Source organism: Zootoca vivipara, chromosome 1, assembly GCF_965207765.1.
Source record: "Zootoca vivipara chromosome 1, rZooViv2.hap1.1, whole genome shotgun sequence".
In the NCBI taxonomy this organism is placed as follows: domain Eukaryota; kingdom Metazoa; phylum Chordata; class Lepidosauria; order Squamata; family Lacertidae; genus Zootoca; species Zootoca vivipara.
Window position 1 is genome coordinate 26,426,276 of NC_142582.1, and position 23,000 is coordinate 26,449,275.

At 41.1% G+C, this 23,000-nt stretch overlaps 1 protein-coding gene across 5 annotated transcripts in view; it reads left to right on the top strand.

Moving 5' to 3' along the window:
* LOC118093592 (sodium channel protein type 1 subunit alpha) overlaps positions 1-23,000 on the top strand; it is a 55,090-nt gene that overhangs the window by 11,180 nt on the left and 20,910 nt on the right. The window contains exons 4-18 of one of the 5 annotated variants that reach the window (XM_088660876.1): positions 264-392; positions 1,318-1,409; positions 2,669-2,938; positions 7,433-7,496; positions 8,144-8,285; positions 8,464-8,670; positions 9,527-9,826; positions 10,728-11,108; positions 12,625-12,757; positions 14,779-15,017; positions 16,735-16,908; positions 18,110-18,466; positions 20,053-20,529; positions 21,017-21,134; positions 22,310-22,464. In XM_088660876.1, the coding sequence (XP_088517002.1) occupies positions 264-392; positions 1,318-1,409; positions 2,669-2,938; positions 7,433-7,496; positions 8,144-8,285; positions 8,464-8,670; positions 9,527-9,826; positions 10,728-11,108; positions 12,625-12,757; positions 14,779-15,017; positions 16,735-16,908; positions 18,110-18,466; positions 20,053-20,529; positions 21,017-21,134; positions 22,310-22,464 (3,238 nt within the window). Of the gene's footprint in view, positions 1-263; positions 393-1,317; positions 1,600-2,668; positions 2,939-7,432; positions 7,497-8,143; positions 8,286-8,463; positions 8,671-9,526; positions 9,827-10,727; positions 11,109-12,624; positions 12,758-14,778; positions 15,018-16,734; positions 16,909-18,109; positions 18,467-20,052; positions 20,530-21,016; positions 21,135-22,309; positions 22,465-23,000 lie in introns of all 5 variants that reach the window. The other 4 variants (XM_088660888.1, XM_035133030.2, XM_088660884.1 and 1 more) reach the window with 4 other exon arrangements.

A 23,000-nucleotide genomic window follows, 5' to 3' on the forward strand; every position in this document is an offset into this window, starting at 1 on the left:
CACAAGAGGTGATGGCCACTAGCTTAGACAGTTCAAAAGGGGGAACAGATCTACCAATAGAGGGCTAGGTCTATGAACAGGCATTGTCCCTTAATTGCTAAATGGAAAGTCCATCTTCAAAGACAGCATGGCTCTGAAAACAGATACCTGAGACAAATGATGACTTGACAGTCTTAGAAAAAGATTTGTTTGCCCAGATTTATTTGTTTATTTAAAACCGCAACATTTTAATTAACAATGAATATTTTGACCATTTCCCCCAGGTATACATTCACAGGAATATATACATTCGAATCACTTGTAAAAATACTTGCAAGAGGATTTTGTATAGATGGTTTCACCTTTCTTCGGGATCCCTGGAACTGGCTGGATTTCACTGTCATTACATTTGCGTAAGTTTTACGTTCCTTTCTCGCCCATCCCCTTTTTGTTTTGTTTTTGTTTTTGTTTTTTGCATGGAGAGCATACAAAAACCTATGGCGTTTATGGTACTAAGATGTGCTTTTATCAATCGGGGTGGAGAAAATAGATTCTTCAATGACTAATGACTGGATGCAATTTTCTAGTGACTGGTGCATGTTAAACAGTATAATACTGTTATACCACACCAAGGAATATGAATATGACTAGGCAAATAGTTATAGAAGAAACATCTCTGTACAAGCTTATTTTTGCTGCCAACATATAACCCCCGTGTTCAGGCTTACAGCCAACCGGACTGGAGAAAATAAATCACAGCAGATTAGAGATTCTTCTTTTGTCCTGTGGGTACTTACAATACACAATGAATCAGGGTTTGCATCTTAGGAAGTTCATGTGGCAATGTTGATCTTCCATAAAAATCTGCTGCTTATTCTTCCCCATCTTTTATAAGGATAGTGGCATTGTACGTATGTTTGTTTTTTGGGGTGAATCCATGTACGGTGTAATACTAGCAAAGTAATTAGTAATGTCGATTGTGGAATTCACTAGGAGTAAAGTTATTGACATAGAAAGGTAATTTCAGGTCCTGCAATTTCCCCCTCCTACCAGAAGAGGAACGCCTTCCCCTTTATCATCATAAATGACTTTAATTAAAAAGTTAAGCTTTCCAAGTAAAATCACTGTGGCTCATTCCCCCCCCCCCTTTTCATTTAAATGTAATCTAATCACCGCTGAAAGACCTTAATGAAAAGCAAACTGCAGTGAAAGGTAAACATCTCAGTGTTGCTATTTAATTTTTTCCACTAAAGTTACCCAAGGGATCTTGATGAAAGACCCTAAGTAAGTAGCAAAACATCTGCCTTGATGCTGAATAACTGTGATTTGATTCTACAGGTATATAACAGAATTTGTAAACCTAGGCAATGTTTCAGCTCTTCGAACTTTCAGAGTATTGAGAGCTTTGAAAACTATTTCTGTAATCCCAGGTAAGAAGTGAGTGGTGTAAAGTGCTAGGTCCCTCGTGCGTCCCAACTGTTCCTTTTTATCCTGTCATTGTGTTTGTGTGTGAACTCCCCTATTGCAGATATGTGACAGAGTTTGTGGACCTGGGCAATGTCTCAGCGTTGAGAACATTCAGAGTTCTCCGGGCATTGAAAACAATATCAGTCATCCCAGGTGAGAGCTAGGTTAAACACAGAGGCTGACTCTCAGACTTCATGGAAATTCAAGCCACACACATTCCTTCACCATAAGCCTCGTTGCTTGCTCACTCGAGAAAAAGCAGGACTCATGTTTTGGTAGCAACGAACATTGTGATCCTTTGCTTTTTGCCATTTGCTTCTTCACTTTTGAAACCAGCCTTTGCGTTTAACACATTGTTGCATGAGATTATGGCAGTATACACAGCCTGTGTGATTTGCATCATACAATGTCAAGCTTTGAGGTCAAGCTGTGACAAAAAAAAACATAATCATAACTGTGACCTTTTTTTACCCATGTGTTTATTTTACCTGCATACTGTAAAAACTGTATTTGCTCTTGATTTTTTTTATTTTTACAAAGACCAATATCTGTATCGCAATTGAACTTTTTGAAATATCTGAATCACTATTGAACACAAAACAGTAAGAAAAATGTAAATAAAAATAAAAAATAGCATGGTTGTTGCATGGGAAATTTATTATCTTTTTCCAAACCACCCACAGTTTCTTAGCATTAAGTCCTAGTATGTTATAGACTCTTTTACTTAGCAACATGTTATAAAGCTAATTCCAGTAGAGGGTTGGGTTTGAAGTGTTGACAGTTTTCTTTAAAAATCCACACCACTAACACTTCAATCCCGGATCCTAAACATATTTATGCGGGAGCAAGTTGCAATGATTTCAATAGCACTTCCTTCCGTGTAACATTGTTTAATCTTGGTACGGTAAGATTTCTTCTGTATGAAGCTAATGTAAAGCATGATTAAAAATCACTTGTTTTGGCATTAAAACAAGTTGTTTTCAGGAATTAAGTGCCGTCCATTTTCATTCACGAGTCCAATGAATATAAACTTCCAGTGACCTCATCTCCACAAGACGCATCTTCACAAGCGATAGAACCATTGTTAGTTCATAAAATATCAATGTCATTGATTTGGGCTTCTGCATGGTTTTTTTATGGGAGGGGGGGCTGTTTCTGGGGTATGTTGTATTTTTTAAAATATGTGTTTGTCGTCTTCCTAACAGTGCTCTTCTGCTTTCAGGCCTGAAGACAATTGTGGGAGCCCTCATTCAGTCTGTGAAGAAGCTGTCAGATGTAATGATTCTGACTGTATTTTGTCTGAGTGTATTTGCTCTAATAGGGCTCCAGCTGTTCATGGGCAACTTGAGGCATAAATGCTTGTATTGGAATCCGGCCAATGCTACAAATTCAAGTGATCCTTACCTTAATAGCACATTAGAAGAAAATCTAGGAGAAAATGGTACATTTAATAGCACGCCGTTTGACTGGAATGAATACATACAAGAAGAAAGTAAGAATGTAATTTTATAATGTTATTTTAAATAGTAATAGAATTATCATTAATAATATTATATGGCAGCGTGGGATTAAATAACCATGACATAAGTATTCATGACATAAGGAGGTTGGGAGCTGTTGAAATCCCCTCAATTTAATAATGCTTTTCTAAATAGAAGCTAGCACTTTTTACAGTTTTTTTCCATCAGGTCACTTGGACACAGCAGGCTAAGCCATATTCCACAGGGAACGAATTATGACCCAATTCACACATAATGCTGAACTAAACCATGACTTAGTGCAAGCATGCAGTCTTCTGGAGGGCAGATGATGACCTCTTCGCTTCTCCTTAAGTCCAGCTGCTGCTGTTGCCCAAAGCCATTGTTTTTGCTTAGTGTGCTGCCTGAAACAGGGCTCGTGATTTCTCTTCATCTTGATCTCAGCTTGTGATGGAAAGAACTGGTCTCAGGTAGGGTGTTCCCCGGCTGAGATTCTTCCGTGACTCCCAAAGGAGCCAAGCAAAGGTTGAGGGGGTAGGGAAGAGATACAGGCGGGAATGAACATTTAGCACCTCTTCCTGAGCTCTTCCAGCCTGAAGATGTGGTCCTTCTGCCATCCATTCCCCAGTAGCGTCAGAAGAACCATGGATTTGTTCTTTGTAAAGTATTTAAACTTTTTCATGACTACATTATGGAATACATGATGCTTATTTTATACTTTCTTGACTTCATTCTTTTGCTTCTATTCATTAGTCAGGACATACTTTCTCTAGTTTGGTTTCCCCCCATTAGGGTTTCCATCTCCTCAGCCTTCTGAGGGCGCCTTTAAAGAGCACCGCCAGCTCCCTCAAGGAGGCAAGGCCAACCGCAAAACAGGCCTTGTCAGATTTCATAAGGCTTCTAGTGGTTTCTTTAGTGGGGCAACATCCCTCCCTGACCCATAATAAGGGAAGAACCAGCTCACGGAGCTCACAGATAGCTTTTTGTGGTCCTGATAACACCTGTCAGAATCTGGATGTAGCTTGCCAGATCATCCTGACTTGGCCTGATATGACCCTGCTTACCAGGATGCGTTGACATGATGCGACCATATGGAAGAGACATTACTTGATGTGATCTTACCGAGATAGGTTGCCCTCCAATTCCTCTTGTGACCCCCAAGCCACAATGGAACAGGATAGGTGCCACTGATGGAAAAAGCACTCTCCTTTGTTACCACCAGCCTGACTTGCAGTGACAGAAGAGTCTCAGTGGAAGATTTTGAGATCTGGTCACATTGGCATGAGAGGAGGTGGTCCTTCATGTACCTATGTCCCAAAAATAATGTACAAAGAAGGAGCGCATCTGAAACACCACCCTTCCACTGTTAAGTTTTAATAACTTATTTACTCTTTCACAGTTAACATACTTCTGGTAATTTTTGTCCATTTCACCATGAGTGACTAAGGGTGACCAAGATGTCAGTCTGTGAAATGCTCCAGAAATGGGCCACTTCACTTATAGAAACAGGACATCACACTGTGTCTTTGTGTTTTTTCCTGTGTGTGTGTTTGTTTGTTTTTTTGGTAATAGCAGCACTTCCAAAATCTATTTTTTGCCCCTTTTGTCTTCTTTAATTTAACTTGGAAGCACTATCACAGCAGTTTAAGCAGCAGAGTGTCTATTTTAAAATGTATGTCTGTGACAACATGAAATTCACAGCACACGGAAGGGCATCCCCTGGAGAAACTGAGGAGAAAGGTTCCAGCTTCCATTTCCTAAAGGGATCGATAGTCTCATCATTTCTGGGAACATGTTAATCACACTTTGTAATGACACAATTGTTCAAGCTGTAGGAGGGCAAGCCGCCTGCCAGCCTCTTCTGTACTTTTCTTGTGGGGAAGAGGGATGTTTCACCATATCTTGTTTGGGTTCTTTAGAATTATTATTTTGAGATGAACAGTGCCCTCTCAACAACCTTCGCCTTCCCACCCATCCCCATGAGGTGCAATAATTGTGGGGAAACAGTGAAAGCTATAGAAATGGTAATTCATATGCTTTTCCACTTGGGGGAGTAGGACTTGACCACTTTCAAATTTATGTGTATATTTAGCGACTAAAATGGTTTAAGGTGTGTTATCACACTTCTCAGGCTGCTGTAGGTCAAAGTGACCTGTCCGTGGGATGAGGGAAGAAATTCAGTTTGGTTTAATGGTTTAATGTAGGCATCCCCAAACTTCGGCCCTCCAGATGTTTTGGACTACAATTCCCATCACCCCTGACCACTGGTCCTCTTAGCTAGGGGTCATGGGAGTTGTAGGCCAAAACATCTGGAGGGCCGCAGTTTGGGAATGCCTGGTTTAATGCGAATCTGTACTTTTCAAAACAACACACAAGTCAAAGCTATCCTCTTGAAATTTGCACTTTCCCCAATTTCACAATGAAGTTCTCCAACCAAAAAAATGCGTGCAAACATGCATCAAAACGCAAATATCAGCCACCATAGGGGGGAATTGGCTGTGGTTGCTAGGTCCAGTCCAGTTTTCCATACTTTGGCACTTGGTGAGTGATGCCTTCTCATCCACTGGACAGCGTGGGGAATCTGTTTCGCCATCCATGTTTCACCAAGACTGGACATCTCCACTGATGTGTATGCACAAATCCTGCCCTGCCTCAGCTGATGTCCGCAGGCAGCTGACCAAGTTCAGGAACTGGATATAGATGTTCTTAGTTCTCTTGTGCCAAAGCACTTCTCAGCACAATCAGGGTGGTTATTTGCGTCTCTTTCAGTATAGTCATAGCTACAGAGAAGACAAGGGGAGGAGGGTAGAGGGCAGAATGACACAGACTGTGTATCATAAATAAATGTAGCATACTAGGTTTGATTAGGATGAATCATCCAGCCTCAAAGAGAAAGCTGTTTAGTACAGTTGCATCTGGCACTTTGGTGATTGTGACCATTACTCTTCCATGACAATAACAATTCTAAATAAAGTAGGTAGTAATTTTCTGCCACCCATGGCTATGCCCCCGTTCACAAAGAATGAAATTACCACAGACTGATTCTTACAGAGCAGGGGTGCCCTCAGAGGCCTTCCTTGATGCCCACAGTGTCCCTTCCTACTATATTTTCAGTTGTTGGTGCATAGCTGCCAAGTCTCCCGTATTCCCCGGGAAACCCCTGTTTTTCCAGCCATTTCCCGCTGGCAGTCCAGATTTAAAATAACCCCGTAAATCCCCCGGATTCTTACCGGCCCAGGGAGGCTCCTTCTGCGCATGTCTGGAGTCTCTAGACATGCGCAGAAGTGATTTCTGGTGCTGCGGCCATTTTGGAAATGGGCAGAGCAGGCGTAGAAGCAACTTCCGGTGTCGCTCTGCCCAGTTCCAAAACGGCCGCAGCGCGACTTCCGGTTCCGCGCAGCTGCCGATCCCGGATTTTTCAATCTGGAAGTTGGCACCTCTGATGTGGTGCCCATGACAGTTTCTGTGGGCATCTGCACCGGTACAAACTGGTGCGCAAACAGCAGGCAGAAGGTTTTTGCTTTTCTAACCATAACTTTCCTTGGCTGCCCAAAATCAGGTCACTAACTAAACCCACTCCCAAACTGCTCCAGGAAGCTACACATTTGCTTATTACATGCAAACTGAGCTATTGAGTGTTGCTCTTTATTGTTTGCTTCAAGTTTGGGACCAGGTATGTTGAGGGATGTTGGTGGAACGGAGATCACAATTAACTCTGTGATTCAACAACTGGGTGTAAGCCATGTACTGTATTTTTCTGTCTATAAGACGCCCCCATGTATAAGACGCCCCCAATTTTGGAGGACTCAGGTTTAAGACAAACCACCCTCGGCACTCTCCGTGTATAAGACGCCCCTTAATTTTGGACATTATTTTTAAGGGGGGGGGGAACCTAGTCTTATACATGGAAAAATACGGTATTTGTAGCCTATGGGATGGGTCAGGTCGCCAGATAGTTATTAGGGAGTTAGATCCTCCAAGAATCAGTTTATGAGTTTCATTTTATGCTAAGGCACTCTGTATTAAATTCTTATGTAACAATGAGCCGAAGAGTTGGCTAAATTCCTGATGCTTTCACTCAAGGTAGAGATCCATTAATTAGATTGAAGGATAAATTTAACCACTTGCTATCATGAGATGAAGTTGGTGATGCCTCCATTTATTATGGGACAAAACAATGGAGCACCCTAAAGGCAGTATTATTTGTGATGGCTCCAGTGACCCAGTTTTTCATTGTGCCCAGTCTATAGAACTGGGACCTTTTTAACATCGAGCGAAGTTGTTGGTGTCCTCTTTTTATGTCTTCCCTCAATACCCTCATTCTATTTGGACAGCCTCGTATAAGATTACCCACCACCAACCGTCCTTTTCCTTTTCACAGTGGAAATGTTGGTGAAAGGATTCCAGGAATGAAGCCGCGAAGCAAAAAATAAAAGTATTATACTATATGATTCAAAATTGCTGAGTTATTTTCTCCTAATGTTTTGAAATAATTTTTTTTCAAACAGGTCATTTTTACTTTCTGGAAGGACAAAACGATGCGTTGCTTTGTGGCAACAGTTCTGATGCAGGGTAAGACCACCATTAAGCTTTAAAAATACAAAGTAAAAACAGGTTTTAACATTGTTGTGTACCTTATAATTGATAACTATAACCTGACATGATATATAGCTAGAGGGTAGCCAATATGGCACTTACTAGTTGTTTTTGAAGCCAAAACACACAAGGTCACTGACCACTGGCTAAGCTGGTCAGGGCTGGTGGAAGCTGGAAGTCCAAAAACATCCAAAAGACACCACACTGGCTACTCCTGAACTAAAGAATTGGATTTGATCTGCTCTGATTTAGGCTTCTTTTTAAATAATTTGATTGTGGTCATTGATTAAAATATGTCGAATTGGAAATGGGAAGCAAGAGACCATTTTTTTTTAAAAAAAATGGGAAAACCAGACTTGAATCTTATCTTACTAGAGCATCTAATTCTCATCCTGAATGGATGTGAGGAAAGGTTGGTGGTGAAGCAGCAGATAGCTGGTGGTTCCAAGGGATTAAGTGGGAGAGAATGAATAAAAGGCAAGGAATTTGAGTTAGGAACTTCCTGTGCAGGGTAGGGCCTACCCACTCAGCTATGCCCATATGTGTATCCATTGCAAAGTAGGCATTTCACTAGATTTGATGACTGACTGTTTTTCATCCTAACATCTTTCTTTCTTTTTCAGTCAATGTCCGGAAGGATACATGTGTATAAAAGCTGGTAGAAATCCAAACTATGGCTATACAAGCTTTGATACGTTTAGCTGGGCCTTCCTGTCTCTCTTTCGACTGATGACTCAGGACTTCTGGGAAAACCTTTATCAGCTGGTGAGAGGATAATTTGTGCAGCGAAAGCTTAAAGTATGCTGGTTTCAAAACAAAACCCGTGCAAGTAACCTGAGCCCAAATGTTGTATTGGCTTACAAGAGTCACATGGGGAAGGGCGTTGCAAACTCATATATTACATTTTTTATTAAAACAACAACAACCCTATTGTTTTCTCTAGACGTTGAGAGCTGCCGGCAAAACGTACATGATCTTTTTTGTCCTGGTGATTTTCCTGGGTTCTTTCTACTTGATCAACTTGATCTTGGCTGTTGTTGCCATGGCCTACGATGAGCAGAACCAAGCTACCATGGAAGAAGCTGAGCAGAAGGAGGCCGAGTTCCAGCAGATGCTGGAGCAGCTGAAAAAACAACAAGAAGCAGCTCAGGTATATTTCTGATGGGGAAAAATTGAACATAATAATTGAACACTGTTCTAGCTGAATGTATCATTTAGAAAGCTGCCGTGCCTTAAAGGTGTTGTCTTTGTTTCAACCAGCTCCCCCAAAGATACTGTGAAAAGAAATCTACGGGATATTTTTGTCTGGTTTTTATGATATATATTTCCTATTTTATGCACTGCCCAGGTGTTTGAGGGAAAGAGGATACAACACTCCCTATGGGGTAGTTGTATTGTTAGCTGCCTTGGCACCTTCAGTTGAAAAGTCAAGGTACACATTTTCTAAAATAAAATAAACACATAAATAAAATTCAGTGCAGGTGCATGTAAGGTAAAGGTAAAGGGACCCCTGACCATTAGGTCCAGTCATGACTGACTCTGGGGTTGCGGCGCTCATCTCGCATTATTGGCCGAGGGAGCCGGCATACAGCTTCCAGGTCATGTGGCCAGCATGACAAAGCCGCTTCTGGCAAACCAGAGCAGCATGCGGATATGCCGTTTACCTTCCCGCTGTAGCGGTACCTATTTATCTACTTGCACTTTGATGTGCTTTCGAACTGCTAGGTTGGCAGGAGCTGGGACCAAGCAACAGGAGCTCACCCCATCGCAGGGATTCGAACCGCCAACCTTCTGATCAGCAAGCCCTAGGCTTTGTGGTTTAACCCACAGTGCCACCTGTGCATGTAAGGAGGAGTATAAAGCACAAAAACAAATGTGTATAAGGAAAAGAACCATTTTGATTTCATAAAAACAAATCTACACTTGGATTTTCGAGTGTTTTAAGTTTAGAAACGCTGTTCTTTTCATGAGGCCAGCAAAATAAAACCCCAAATGCTTTATGGCAGGCAGCGGTAACAGCAGCAGCGACGGCATCGGCTGAGTCAAAGGATCCCAGCGCAGGCGGCGGCGTAGGGGGGCTTTCTGAAAGTTCTTCTGAAGCGTCCAAGTTGAGTTCGAAGAGCGCCAAAGAGAGGAGAAACAGAAGGAAAAAAAGAAAACAAAGGGAACAATCTGGAGGAGAGGAAAAGGACGAAGATGAGTTTCATAGATCTGAATCAGAAGATAGCATCAGGAGAAAAGGTTGCCGGTTCTCTATTGAAGGGAATAGGCTAACACTAGAACGGAAACACTCTTCTCCCCACCAGGTATCTGAGTATTTAGTTTCTCTATCTCTTAGTAGTAACTGTACTACATTGCCTTCTGGTATTGCTAATCTAAGAATGACCTCTTTTGCATGGCAAACTGTTTATAATTAAATGCAGCATATAAATGTGGTATACCCAGTGCTTTTGTATATAAAATATTTTTTTAGGGGTACTCTCATTTTGACTCAAGAAAATCACCATTTTATAATTCAAATCGGGGGAAATCAATACAGTAAAGAATATTACACAGCTGACAGCTCACAGTAACTTCCACATTGGCATGAGGTTGTGTGCACTAACATCTTCCCGATTCCTCTCCTTGCTCTTGGTGTCCATCACCATCGGAGGCGGTAACAACAAAACTGACCAAACACTATGTAAGATTCCAACTCTTACTTCACACATTAAATGCTTCACTTCCATTTGAGACTCAGGAAACAGTGTGACAGGAAATGAGGCCGCTACCCAGCAATGGAGCTGACAATTCACTGTACTGAGAAGAAACTTAAAAATTTTCTCCCATTAGATTCACAAAATGTTTAGGGGTTATGCATACCCCTGTGCCGCCCCCCCTCCAAGAAAACAAGCACTGGGTCTACCAATTTAATATATAATAATGATAATAATATGGAACTTGACATGGTGTTTGAGCAGGCATCTCCAAACTTGGCCCTCCAGCTGTTTTGGGACTACAACTCCCATCACCCCTAGCTAACAGGACCAGTGGTCAGGGATGATGGGAATTGTAGTCCCAAAACATCTGGAGGACCAAGTTTGGGGATGCCTGTGTTTGAGAATGAATAGATAAAGGGAGGCGGGGACCTGCACTTTGCTTATCCTTTTTCAGAGCTCTGTAGATACTCTATACCTAACTGCCGTGTTCTCCTGTGTTTCCTTGCAGTCTTTGCTGAGCATGCGTGGCTCCCTGTTTTCCCCAAGGCGCAACAGCAGAACGAGCCTTTTCAGCTTCAGAGGTAGAGCAAAGGATATAGGATCAGAGAATGACTTTGCTGATGATGAACACAGCACATTTGAAGATAATGATAGCAGAAGAGATTCCCTTTTTGTGCCGCGCAGACATGGTGAACGGCGCAACAGTAACATTAGTCAGGCCAGTAGGTCATCCAGGATGCTGGCAGTGTTTCCAGTGAATGGGAAGATGCACAGCACTGTGGATTGCAATGGGGTGGTTTCCTTGGTTGGTGGACCATCTGTTCCTACATCGCCTGTTGGACAGCTTCTGCCAGAGGTGATAATAGATAAACCAGCTACTGATGACAATGTAAGGAAGTTTTAAATAGTTCAGGCATGGTGGCCTTTTCTTAATGCACCAGCCAGTGTGTCTACAGAATGGAATCCCTTGGGAATGATCCTTGGTTGGTCAAGCTGTGAATGCTCCTGCATCTTGTAATACCTTTTATATATACTAACAAAATCAATTTAAAGCATAATATTTGCAAAACAAGCAGTGGAGAGAGAGAGAGAGAAATTGTCTGGAGAATGTGCAAAATATATATTGCTTTGTGTGTTTTATATTCAGAAAACCTTGCTGGATCCTACATTTATCTGGCTATGAATTAATTGTGTCTGGCCAGGTCCAATAAAAAATTCATCTTACTCCACAACTAAGAGGAAGTTATAACTTTTGGTACCATATGGATTCTGACACTGCCTTGGTTGTACATAAATTTGATTACATTCTGTCTCGTGAACATCATTACAACATACAAACAACGTGGCTAGAAGTTCTGGTTCCCCAAACATTGGTAAAATCACTCCAAAATTTCACTTTTTATATTTAGCATTTTCATGCATCTTTCAACCCGATGCTCCATTTTTGGCTGACAAAGTAAATATGATATTTAATTACCACATTGATGCACACACTTTTCAAATTACAAATATATGTGCACATATCTGCTGTCACATATACACACACTATATTTTTCTAGCTATCTCAATCAAAATTATAGGACTTTTCTGTGCTGATTTGGAGAAGCATGACAATGCTGGATTTTTTAAATTTTAATTTAAACTTTAATTTTGATTTGGTTTGAATGAAAAGCTTGCTATCCATTTTAAATGCGGAAGATAAGCAAGTGACTTGCCTTTTTTTCCCTTTTTCTTTCTCCCATTCTAATTTTTATTTATAACCTGGGATTTATGCTGTAATCCTATGTGTGGGAAGCACTCACAAGTAAACGACTTTAGGGTTACAGCTGTTGACTGAATAATTCCAATTCATTTCTTCTCCCACCAACTGTTCTCTTTAAAAGAGAACAGTAAAAGGTTGTTTTACATAGATCTTGTGCCTAGTATGTTGTGTGTGTGTGTGGGGGGGTATTTCCCCATTTGGCAAAGTCTAGCATGCTCTCCAAGGCTGAATTCCTGCTCATCTTTACTTGGAAGCAAATCCCATTGAAATCAATGCATAGGTTGAAACGTATGGGTAAGTGGGACTTTGCAATGCTAATGAACATAAGCAAGGCAGTTTAAAAAGCAACAACAACCCATGGGATGTTCCCTGAGAGTCATCTAAGAAGTATAACAAAGAAATAACTGAGATGAGGAAAAGCATGTTTCTTACAAATACTTTAAAGAGATATTTTTTATTTTTTAAAAAAATGAAAAATACCAGGTTAATAATACAATAAATAACTAAGATTTGGCATGTATAATTGAGCATAACTCAAAAGCATGATGCATGTATGCCTTCAGACTTAGACATTCTTCATATAAGCTGCCATGCTCAACCGCTGCTTTCAGAACGATCTTATATTTCACTCTCTCTTTTGCAGGCCACAACCACAGAGACGGAAATGAAAAAAAGAAGATCAAGTTCTTTTCACGTTTCTATGGATTTTTTGGAAGACCCTACACTAAGAGAGAGAGCAATGAGTATAGCTAGCATAATCACAAACACCATGGAAGGTATATACAGAGAAAGAGAGAGGGAGAGAGGGAGGTTCCTTCAAATGTACTAAACGTGTTGCCCCAAACTACTCTGTAATGATTACCGCTCTGTGGAAGGCCAGGCTTAATTAATGCACAAGATTGTGGTAGGTTACGCTAGGCTGTCTCACATTCTCGACAGCCCAGCAGCAGAGATGTGAGAATACAGTTTGGAAATGTATGCTGGAAGAACAGATTATGAAACAGTGGGAAGGGGAAAGAAGGAAGTCCCGATTTCTGGTGAAACTAGAAGTCAGAAAGTTAAACAACAGCAAAGGCATCTCAGAGGACTTTTTGTTTTTGTAAAGGCAAGGGTTTTTGCACATGGATTTGGAATTGTCACCTTTTTTAAAACAGGTGGAGTTATCACTGCTTTAGAAAAAAGCAAGTCTATTGCAAGGAAGTGTACCTTATGCCCTCCTGACAATGGCAGGATTCAGCATTGTGAGCGCAATTCAAGTTCCTTGTATTGACCTTTTAAGAATTCTAAGCACCTGTGACCCCCCCCCCAACAGTACCTGAGGAATTCCATGTGGACGTAATAGTCCTGCTGGCTTAGGTTAAAGGTTTACCTAGTTCAGCATTCCATTTCCCATGGTGGTTGACCAGATGTCTCGGGAAGCTCAAAAGCAAGACATGAGATCAATAGCCATCTCTCTGCTGTTGTTCCACAGCAATTGACATTCAATGGCATCACATTTTAGAACCTGTAGAAACCATTTTGCCATCATGGCTAGCAGAGATTGATAGACTTACCCTTCGCAAATTTGTCTGTTCTCCTTTTGAAGCCTTCTGACCTGGAGGCCATTGCTGAGTTTTGTGGCGGTGAACTGTGTTGAAGAAGTACTTCGCCTCTCTTGAAGCACCTGCTAGTTAGCATTATGATGACTTTGGCTTCTAATATTATGTGGAAAGGGTGGGGCTTCTCAATCCACCAATCCACCTTCTCGACCCCCTGCATAATTTACTCTGTCTCCCTTATCTGCCATTTCTGTAAACAAAAAAGCACCAAACATTGGCTATGTTCAGAAGACACACTAAGCCAAACCATGGCTTAGCATGAATGTGATAGCAATCCAGGAGATTGCAGTCGCTTTGCTTCTCCCCAGACTTTTTCCGTCACTGTGGCCCAGCAGGTAAGCCAATTTTTGGCTTAGCTTGTTGTTTGACCTCAGGATCATGGTCCAGGTCTCTCCTACAATCTGTAGCTAAGTTTGTAGTCATAGTTAAGTGGGAGAGAACTTAATCGTGATCCTTGATTCAGCTGATACACTACGCTAAACCTTGGTTTAGCTGTCATCCTGCCCTGAGATTTTTTTTTTTTTTTTAAAAAACCTACAGGGAAGAGCACAGCAGGCATGAGCTCCCCCTGAGCAGCAAGTAATTTTTCTGTGGACACTCTAAGCTGTATTCTGACTTATTGTGGTGTCAGGCCATTGTAACTTTACATATAAGAGAGCCACTGATCGTTTTGGTTATTCTTTTCTTTACGTTTTGCAGCTCAACAATGCCCTTTTTGAAATGGGCTTTTCTGTATCCATGTCTCCGTGTTTTAAGAGCAGTTCATTCATTGAGGACATGGAGCAGTGATATATGCACTGCTATTTTTCTAGAAAAAGAGGTGCTGGAACTCACCGTGAATGCCTCTCTTGTTATTTTATAATGGCAATGGCTCTCACCTGAGTTCCAGTGAGTTCCTGCTGAGGAAGAAGCCCTGGATATAGGTGTGTGTGTGTTGCGAGTGCTTGACTAGGCCACCCTCCCTTTTTTAGACTTTCCAAGTTCCCAGACACCATTTTTGAGATCGTACATGACTCAGCCTTTCATCTTTTCTTCTTATTTCTTTATCTCTGGACTCAGGGGGACCAGAGGAAGCAGAAACAATAGAACCATCTCTCTCTTTCTCTTTTTGGTTTTGTCTTAGCCGTGTTTGAGATGGCATTTCCTGATTTAGGAACAGTCAGCATGAAACAGTGTGCTCTTCTTTTTCTTTTTAACAGAACTTGAAGAGTCACGGCAGAAGTGCCCGCCATGTTGGTACAAGTTTGCAAACATTTTCTTGATCTGGGACTGCTGTCCATTTTGGTTGAAAGTAAAGCATTTTGTTAACATCGTGGTGATGGATCCATTTGTTGATCTTGCTATTACAATTTGCATTGTTTTAAATACCCTTTTCATGGCAATGGAACATTACCCAATGACAGATGAATTCAATAATGTGCTTTCTGTTGGGAACCTGGTGAGTCATCCATTGGCTATTGCACGAGATATTTGACTTCTGTTTGTTTATAAAGGCTAAGTTTAAAAATTGCATTCCCCACCCCTTTAATAAATGATTGTATTTTAATATTTCTGTTGGAAGCCACCCAGAGTTGGCTGGGGAAACCCAGCCAGATGGGCGGGGTATAAATTATTATTATTATTATTATTATTATTATTATTATTATTATTATTACTTTAATAAAGAAACTAGTGGTGGTGAATGCTTGGATAGCTGTGTATACCAACACAACATACAGGAAGTGTCATTCTGAACTCATATAACTTTGTCTTCAGCACCCTTTAATATAAAGCACTTTTCTTCGTTGAACATTTTCAGTGTAGTGGCATTCTGAATTGTCTAGATTAAAAGAGTATATGGTGGAAATACAATTACAAAGCAGCGACAATGGCTACCCCTAATCACACTCCCAAGATGGCGCCTCTGACCAGAAAGATCTGTCTAGAATACTGCTTCTGAATTTAAAATTGCCTTCAAGATTAGGTGTCATAGCTAACTTAAGTCAAACTCAGAGTGGAGCCACTGAAAGTTAGTATTGATTTCAATGAGTCTACCTGGAATATGACTTAGCTGGACTCAATCCTAGATGTTTAATAACGTGATGACTGAAATCCATTGATGCTGACTACTGTAATGCCCTGCTTGTTTTTCTGTTTTAGCTATTCTTTTGGGGAAATATGCACAGTGTCTTCTAGCACAATATTGCACTTGTGGCATTGGCACATTTGTCAATGATTGACTAAGCCACAGTTCTCTCAAGGATGGGGGATAAATTAAGCCTGGTTCTCACATTAATGTGAACCTGCTTAATTTGCACTTCCTGAAACAATATGCAGACTGAAACTCATCCATCCTTTGAAAACCACACTTCTCTGAGTTTTGAGGTGCAACTCTTCAGTGAAATAACATGTACAAAAATGTGTGTATTGTGGAAAGGGTACATAAAAGGCATGTATTATTAGTGAAAAACCATGTACAAAATATATCTGTGCTAGAGGAGAAATGCATTGGAAATGTGACCTAAAATGCTGACAAAATTTTGAATATAAACACACACACACACACACACACACACACACACACACACACATGCAAATTGAATTTAAGATTGGAAAAATTAGAAAGTCAAATTGACAGATCTGCCCATCACTGGATGCCATATTCCAAATGTCTTCAGGGAACAAAGTAAGCAGCAAAAGGTTCACAGTCTAGATTTGGAAAGAAGCAAAATCGGACAGTTTGGCTCAGATTCAAACTTTGCACAGGCCCTAAAGATTGAAGAGCTGTCTGAGGAACACTAATGGTTGAAAGGTTGGCTGTATATTCGCCAAAACAGGGAATCTAATGCCCAGCTCAGTCATTTTCAGGGCAACCATCATGGATTATTGTTCCAAAATTGTTAGGCTTGAACAGTGGCTCAAAGTACAGGTGAAATACATGGGAATGTTTTCCCTCGGGGCCATTTGCCATGTGTAGTTGCCAATGTGCTGCTGTGTATGCCCACAAGCTGCTTTTAGAAAAATCAATAAAAGAATGCAGTATTAAAAGATGAACGAATGAAAGCCTCCAAAAGCATTTGTAGGCATGCTACTTTCTTGTAGCCATGGTTATCTTCTGTATGTCAGTTGTAATTTTTAAACTTTTGCAGATTCATATATTTGTGTTTCCCATTTAGGTTTTCACGGGAATCTTCACGGGAGAAATGTTTCTGAAACTAGTAGCCATGGATCCCTATTATTACTTCCAAGAAGGCTGGAACATTTTTGATGGTTTTATTGTCACTCTTAGTTTGGTGGAACTTGGCCTGGCAGACGTGGAAGGACTGTCAGTTCTTCGGTCTTTCAGATTGGTAAATTGTTTCAACCGATATGTCTAGCCGGTGTTATTGTTGAATCATCTTATTTCCTTTTCTATGATTTTAGGAATTCTAAGAATCTAAAAATAAAAAAATGCTGTAGAGCTATCTTAAATGGAAAACTTACATGATAAAAGACACAGTCCAGTAAAAGTTAGTCAATACTAAATCCCAATGAAACCAATGATATGGCATGCACTTACTCACTAAGTTCCAGGAGTTTCAGTGAGCTGTAGGGCCAAGATTCAAGTCAGATATTTAAACAAGGGTGTTTAATCTGGATACGTCAATTCTGAAGAAAATTTGCCATGGGGTCCCTATCTGAAACCTCCTCTGGGTGTGGACTGGGGACTCCTCTGGGTGTGGACTGTTGAAAATGGGCTCCTCCAGGCTGTTTTTTATTCCCAAAAGTTGATGTTTACTGATGTTTACCTATAAGGGGCAAATAAACACCAGGTAAGAGACAATTTTTTAACAGAAAACTGACTTAGGGTCCTGATCTACATCAGGAGCATGTTCTGGATCAGAGCCCACAGCTTCAAAATGAAATTGGTTAGGTTAACCACCTTTATTTAAAAATGTGAAGGGAATCATAGACATAAAATCCACACAGAAACACATCATTGTTTGTTGTAACTCACTTGTGGGAACAACTCAGAGGCTGCAAAAGAATGAAGGATAACAACAGAAAGAAATGGAGGAACCATCGGGAATGATTATGAAATGCAGTAGAATTATGATGATGATCAGAGCCTTCCGAACTTGAAGCATGGGAAGGCTTAAAAAAAATATTTATAACTTGGCAGTATATTTGGATTATTTGATATGCATACATATAATTTGGAATATTTAATGTGATTGGATTGGATTGTTAAAGTGGGAAATTTAATAAAAATGATTTATAAATTATTTAAACGTGTGACTAACATCACATATTGTTTGGCCTAAGGAAGTGTGCACAAGTTAGCAGGATTTCAGTGCAATTCTAAGGAGAATTCATTTGAAATAAATTACCGGTAGTTAAACAAGACTTAAATCTACATAATGTTTGAATCATGGCATTACTAAAGCTCCATCAATTTCAGTGGAACTTAGTGGCACTTAAATTTTCCCGGAGTGGGCCACAAACTTTTTCACATGTTTGTATTCTCCCTTACTGACAACCATTTGTCAATTGACCTTTTTTGTTTTCCAGCTCCGGGTTTTCAAATTGGCAAAATCCTGGCCGACGCTAAATATGCTGATCAAAATCATTGGCAACTCCGTGGGGGCTTTGGGAAACCTGACTTTGGTTCTGGCCATCATTGTCTTCATTTTTGCCGTGGTGGGCATGCAGCTGTTTGGCAAAAGCTACAAGGAATGTGTGTGCAAGATTGCAAAGGACTGTGAGCTTCCGCGCTGGCACATGAATGACTTTTTCCACTCTTTCTTGATCGTGTTCCGAGTCCTTTGCGGAGAATGGATAGAAACCATGTGGGACTGTATGGAAGTTGCAGGTCAAGCCATGTGCCTTACAGTATTCATGATGGTTATGGTGATTGGAAATTTAGTGGTATGTAAAAAACAATTTTAAGATATTCTAGATCTAGCAAATAGCCTGGACTGTTTCATCAAAGATCTTAAAACACATTCATTTACAGGGGAGGCTTTTCAGATAATCAGTGAACAAAGTGATCAAAGTTTCATACTCACTAGAAGCGATTGGCAAGCAAAATCATATTTGCGTGTGGAGACCCTTTAACATGGCCTAGAAATAAATTCAGACAGGACTCATATTTTTGGTTTGGTTTTTGGCAGAATTTAGGCCACAACTTTATTGATTACAAATCAAGTGGGTGGTTGCTTAGGCTCTGGTTCGACTAGCTTCCTGCAGCATTGCAGGACACGCTGAGTACGGTTAGCAACCATCAGTCAGCCTTGGGTGAACACCTGGGACAGAGGCAGGCGGTGGGGCCTGCCACGCCCCCACCCACCCAGATGAGCCCTGAACTTTGGCTCAGGGCACAACCCCGCACGGGGAAAACTAACCATGAGTCCTTGGATTCCTTCTTAAAGGAATACTCAACGCATAGGGATGGCTAGGCATCCTGCCACCATTATCAACAAGAAGCAGAGCCTATCCGCAACCTTACAAGTTGTGACGATTTGCTACGCGGCAGGCAAAACTCAAATGGCGCCAGCCAAATCCGCCAAGTGGGGAAAATTTCTGCCGTGTCCCTGTCCCAACGACAGGTGACACACGACAGCATAGCAAGGTCAAGCACAAGCCCTAAATATAGGGAGAAGTGGGCTAGTGTTCCGATGCAAAGAACCCGAAAGAGGAAGCTCAGGGCACATGAGAGCCAGTGTGGTGTAGTGGTTAAGAGTGGTAGACTCGTAATCTGGGGAGCTGGGTTCGCGTCTCCGCTCCTCCACATGCAGCTGCTGGGTGACCTTGGGCTAGTCACACTTCTCTGAAGTCTCTCAGCCCCACCTACCTCACTGGGTGTCTGTTGTGGGGGAGGAAGGGAAAGGAGAATGTTAGCCGCTTTGAGACTCCTTCGGGTAGTGATAAAGCAGGATATCAAATCCAAACTCTTCTTCTTCTTCTACATGCATCGGGTTATATTGTGATCCCTCAAACTGCTTTGACTGGTGTCCCACTAACCCAATTGCTCCCAGGTTCGAGGGATCCACCAATAGGGTGTTGTGGCTGCTCCAATGATCCCACCCACAACACAAGGCCTGGTTGCCGGGTCCCACCGCAACACGTGCCCTCTTTTTAGGGAGGACCCAGTTTACAAAAAAAAAAATGTTTTTCTAGCATCCACTCTTCCCTCGCTTTATACACTTTTGTGCCAATATAAAACCTTGCAATGACCTTGAGTAGGAATTGGCAAACAGTATCATGTCAAGCAGTGCAGACAGGAGAGAAGAAAAGCAGTGAATGGATTTGCTAGTAGGCAGTTTTGCTGGGAGAGATGTCAGCCCTTAATCTCCTTCATAGTTGTCTACAATATGCATTAACCCCTTCTGAATCTACAATACTGGGTTTATGTACTGGGCTGCAGGCCTTTATCTCAAACATGTTATTTCAGGGCAATACATTGACTGAGCAAAAATTAGGATCTTTTTCTCTCCCTCCCTCCATTTGTTTAGGTACTGAATCTATTTTTGGCATTGCTACTGAGCTCATTTAGTGCAGACAACCTTGCTGCCACAGATGATGACAACGAAATGAACAATCTCCAGATTGCTGTGGCAAGAATAGATAAAGGAGTAGAGTACATGAAAAGAAAAATCCGAGAATTCATCGCAAGGTCCTTCGTTAAAAAGCAAAAAGCTTTGGACGAAATCAAGCCCCTTGAGGAGCTAAATAAGAACAGCTGCATTTCTAACCATACTATTGAAATTGGTAAAGATCTGGATTATCTTAGGGATGTGAATGGAACCACAAGCGGGATAGGGACAGGGAGCAGTGTGGAAAAATACATCATTGATGAAAGTGATTACATGTCATTCATAAATAACCCAAGCCTGACTGTGACTGTGCCAATAGCTCTTGGAGAATCCGATTTTGAAAATTTAAATACAGAGGAGTTCAGCAGTGAATCAGATTTGGAAGAAAGCAAAGAGGTAAACCTTTAAATACTGTTAATCTTCCTGATCTAGTAATAATAATGATGATCTATTTCTGTATTGCTTTTGAGGATTTAGCCAGTGTCAAATTAGAGGATTTTTATTATTATTTCATATAATTTATATCCCGCTTGGTTGCTTTTAAAAAAAAACTCCTTAAAGCCCTTCAAATGTAACGAAGGGCATCCATAATGACTTTTTGTCACCTACTTCATTAGCATTGCTGCTGTAAATCGAATTGCATGGTTTCAGTCCTATCACAAGTTGTGTTGCTTGTGCAATTTAAAAGCCTGCCATTCAATTCTTGATCCAAGGGCGACTTCCATACAAATGACAATATATAAAACATCTGATAAAAGTTACCAGAAACACAAGTAAACACTAATGAACTGTTAGCAGTCATGCAAGGGGTTTTGCAGACCTGAGTGTCCTCTTGTATCAATGTTGTTGTTTTTCTCCACCTTTATTTTTTTTTCTTTAACAGAAGCTAAATTCTTCTAGCTCATCCGAAGGGAGCACTGTTGATATTGGACTTCCTGCCGAAGAACAACCGGAAGTAGAACCCGAGGAAGCAGCTGAGCCTGAAGCTTGCTTTACAGAAGGTCAATATTCAGAGCCTGAAATGCTTGTGTGGCTTCTGGTTAGCTTTCTTGCTAGAAGAGATGAGCTGTGATAGAATGTGAGCCATCTGTGGGGTGGCTAATGCTTTTTTGGTTCAGGACATTCTCTCTCTTATCCTAGGCACATATTCCCGTGGTGTGTCCACAGGACATAGTCGCAGACAGGCAGATATTTATATAAGCACACACACACACAAAATTCAGTTGATGCATGCAATGGCGCAAAATTGTTAGGTGCGCCAAATTTCAACACACAGTGCTGCCTTGGTACAACTACGCACTTCTGTTGCTGGGCTCTGCTGAAAATGGCTTCCCCATACAAACCAGGAAGTGGCCTCTCCAGACAGTGGAATGGCTCTTCTTTTCTTATCTCTGCAGCTGCAGTCTCCTAAGTGATACAGACACAGTTGAATGTGCATGTGTACTCCATCCATTTCTCTCCATCCCACCCCACTCCCTCTACATGGCCCCAGGTTCTGGGAAGGCCATTCTACTTCCTTGTGGGACCATAGCTGTCAAGTTCTCCCTTCCTTTAAGGGAAATTCCCTTATGCTGAATAGGCTTCCTCGTGAGAAAAGGGAAAACTTGACAGCTATGTGTGGGGCCATGTGGTCTCCCATACACAGTGGGGGCATGGCTAAGCCCCCGCATCATCAGGGAGTTCTGGCCGCGTCCTGGCCCCCGACCAATCAATCCAGTTGGCCAGGGCGTGGCTTAGCATATTTAAGATATAGTCGGTTCAATTCCGGTACCTAAGCCAATACCACTCACATTCTGTAATCAATAAAGTTGTGGTCTTTATTTGCCAATTAACCTAAAATACTGTGTCCATGTGTTATTATTCAACAAATGGGGGAGGCCTTGACACACAACCCACACTATGTCACTGGATGTACGTAGATCGTCTGAGGAGAGGGTTAACATTTGCTGATGCCACCACAATCATGGGATCCTTACCCCCCCCCCCCAAAAAATTGCCTTTTAGGCTAGACCCTGCCCCTATATGGGGGAGTTAGCCACACCTGTTCTACAGGAAGTTAATATTCTTGCAGAAAGACCACAGCTTAATCATTCAGTTGTCACATTGGGATATGTGGAAGTAATTAATATCAGGGGTTTTCCTTCTGTCTCCTCAAAAATCTAATTTATTGTTTCAGGTTGTGTGAGAAGATTCAAGTGCTGTGATGTTAGTGTAGAGGCCGGGAGAGGAAAACAATGGTGGAATCTTAGAAAAACCTGTTTCCGAATTGTTGAGCACAACTGGTTTGAAACCTTCATTGTCTTTATGATTCTTCTTAGCAGTGGTGCGCTGGTAAGTGAAAACAGAAGAGACGTTAAAAATAAATGTTACTTTTAAAAACTTTTTTTTGCATAGCAGGTTTACTACATTACATTTTCGCTTTAACAATTATGGAAACTGAATGATATTTTCACTTGTTGCTAGTTAATAAATAATAATAATGATAATAATAATAAATTTTTATTTATACCCCGCCCTCCCCAGTGAGAGCCGGGCTCAGGGTGGCTGACATCAATAAAATTACAATAAAACGTAAAAGAAAGAAAAACAATTGATTAAGATGCAGATTAAAATACAATTTAGATTTAAAAATTGTTTTAAAATGCAGCCTCATTTTAAAATGGCCCAAATCAAAACCCAAAGGCCAGGCGGAACAGCTCTGTCTCTAGCACCCATGAAATACCCAATGCAAGTGACCAATTCACTTATGATTAAGACGAGACACAGAGAGAAAATACGTTACCTAATGGAAGTACAGGGCAAATAGGAAATAAAGTTGTATTATTTAGACTTGCTGCAGCTCACCCATTCATCGGGATATGACATTA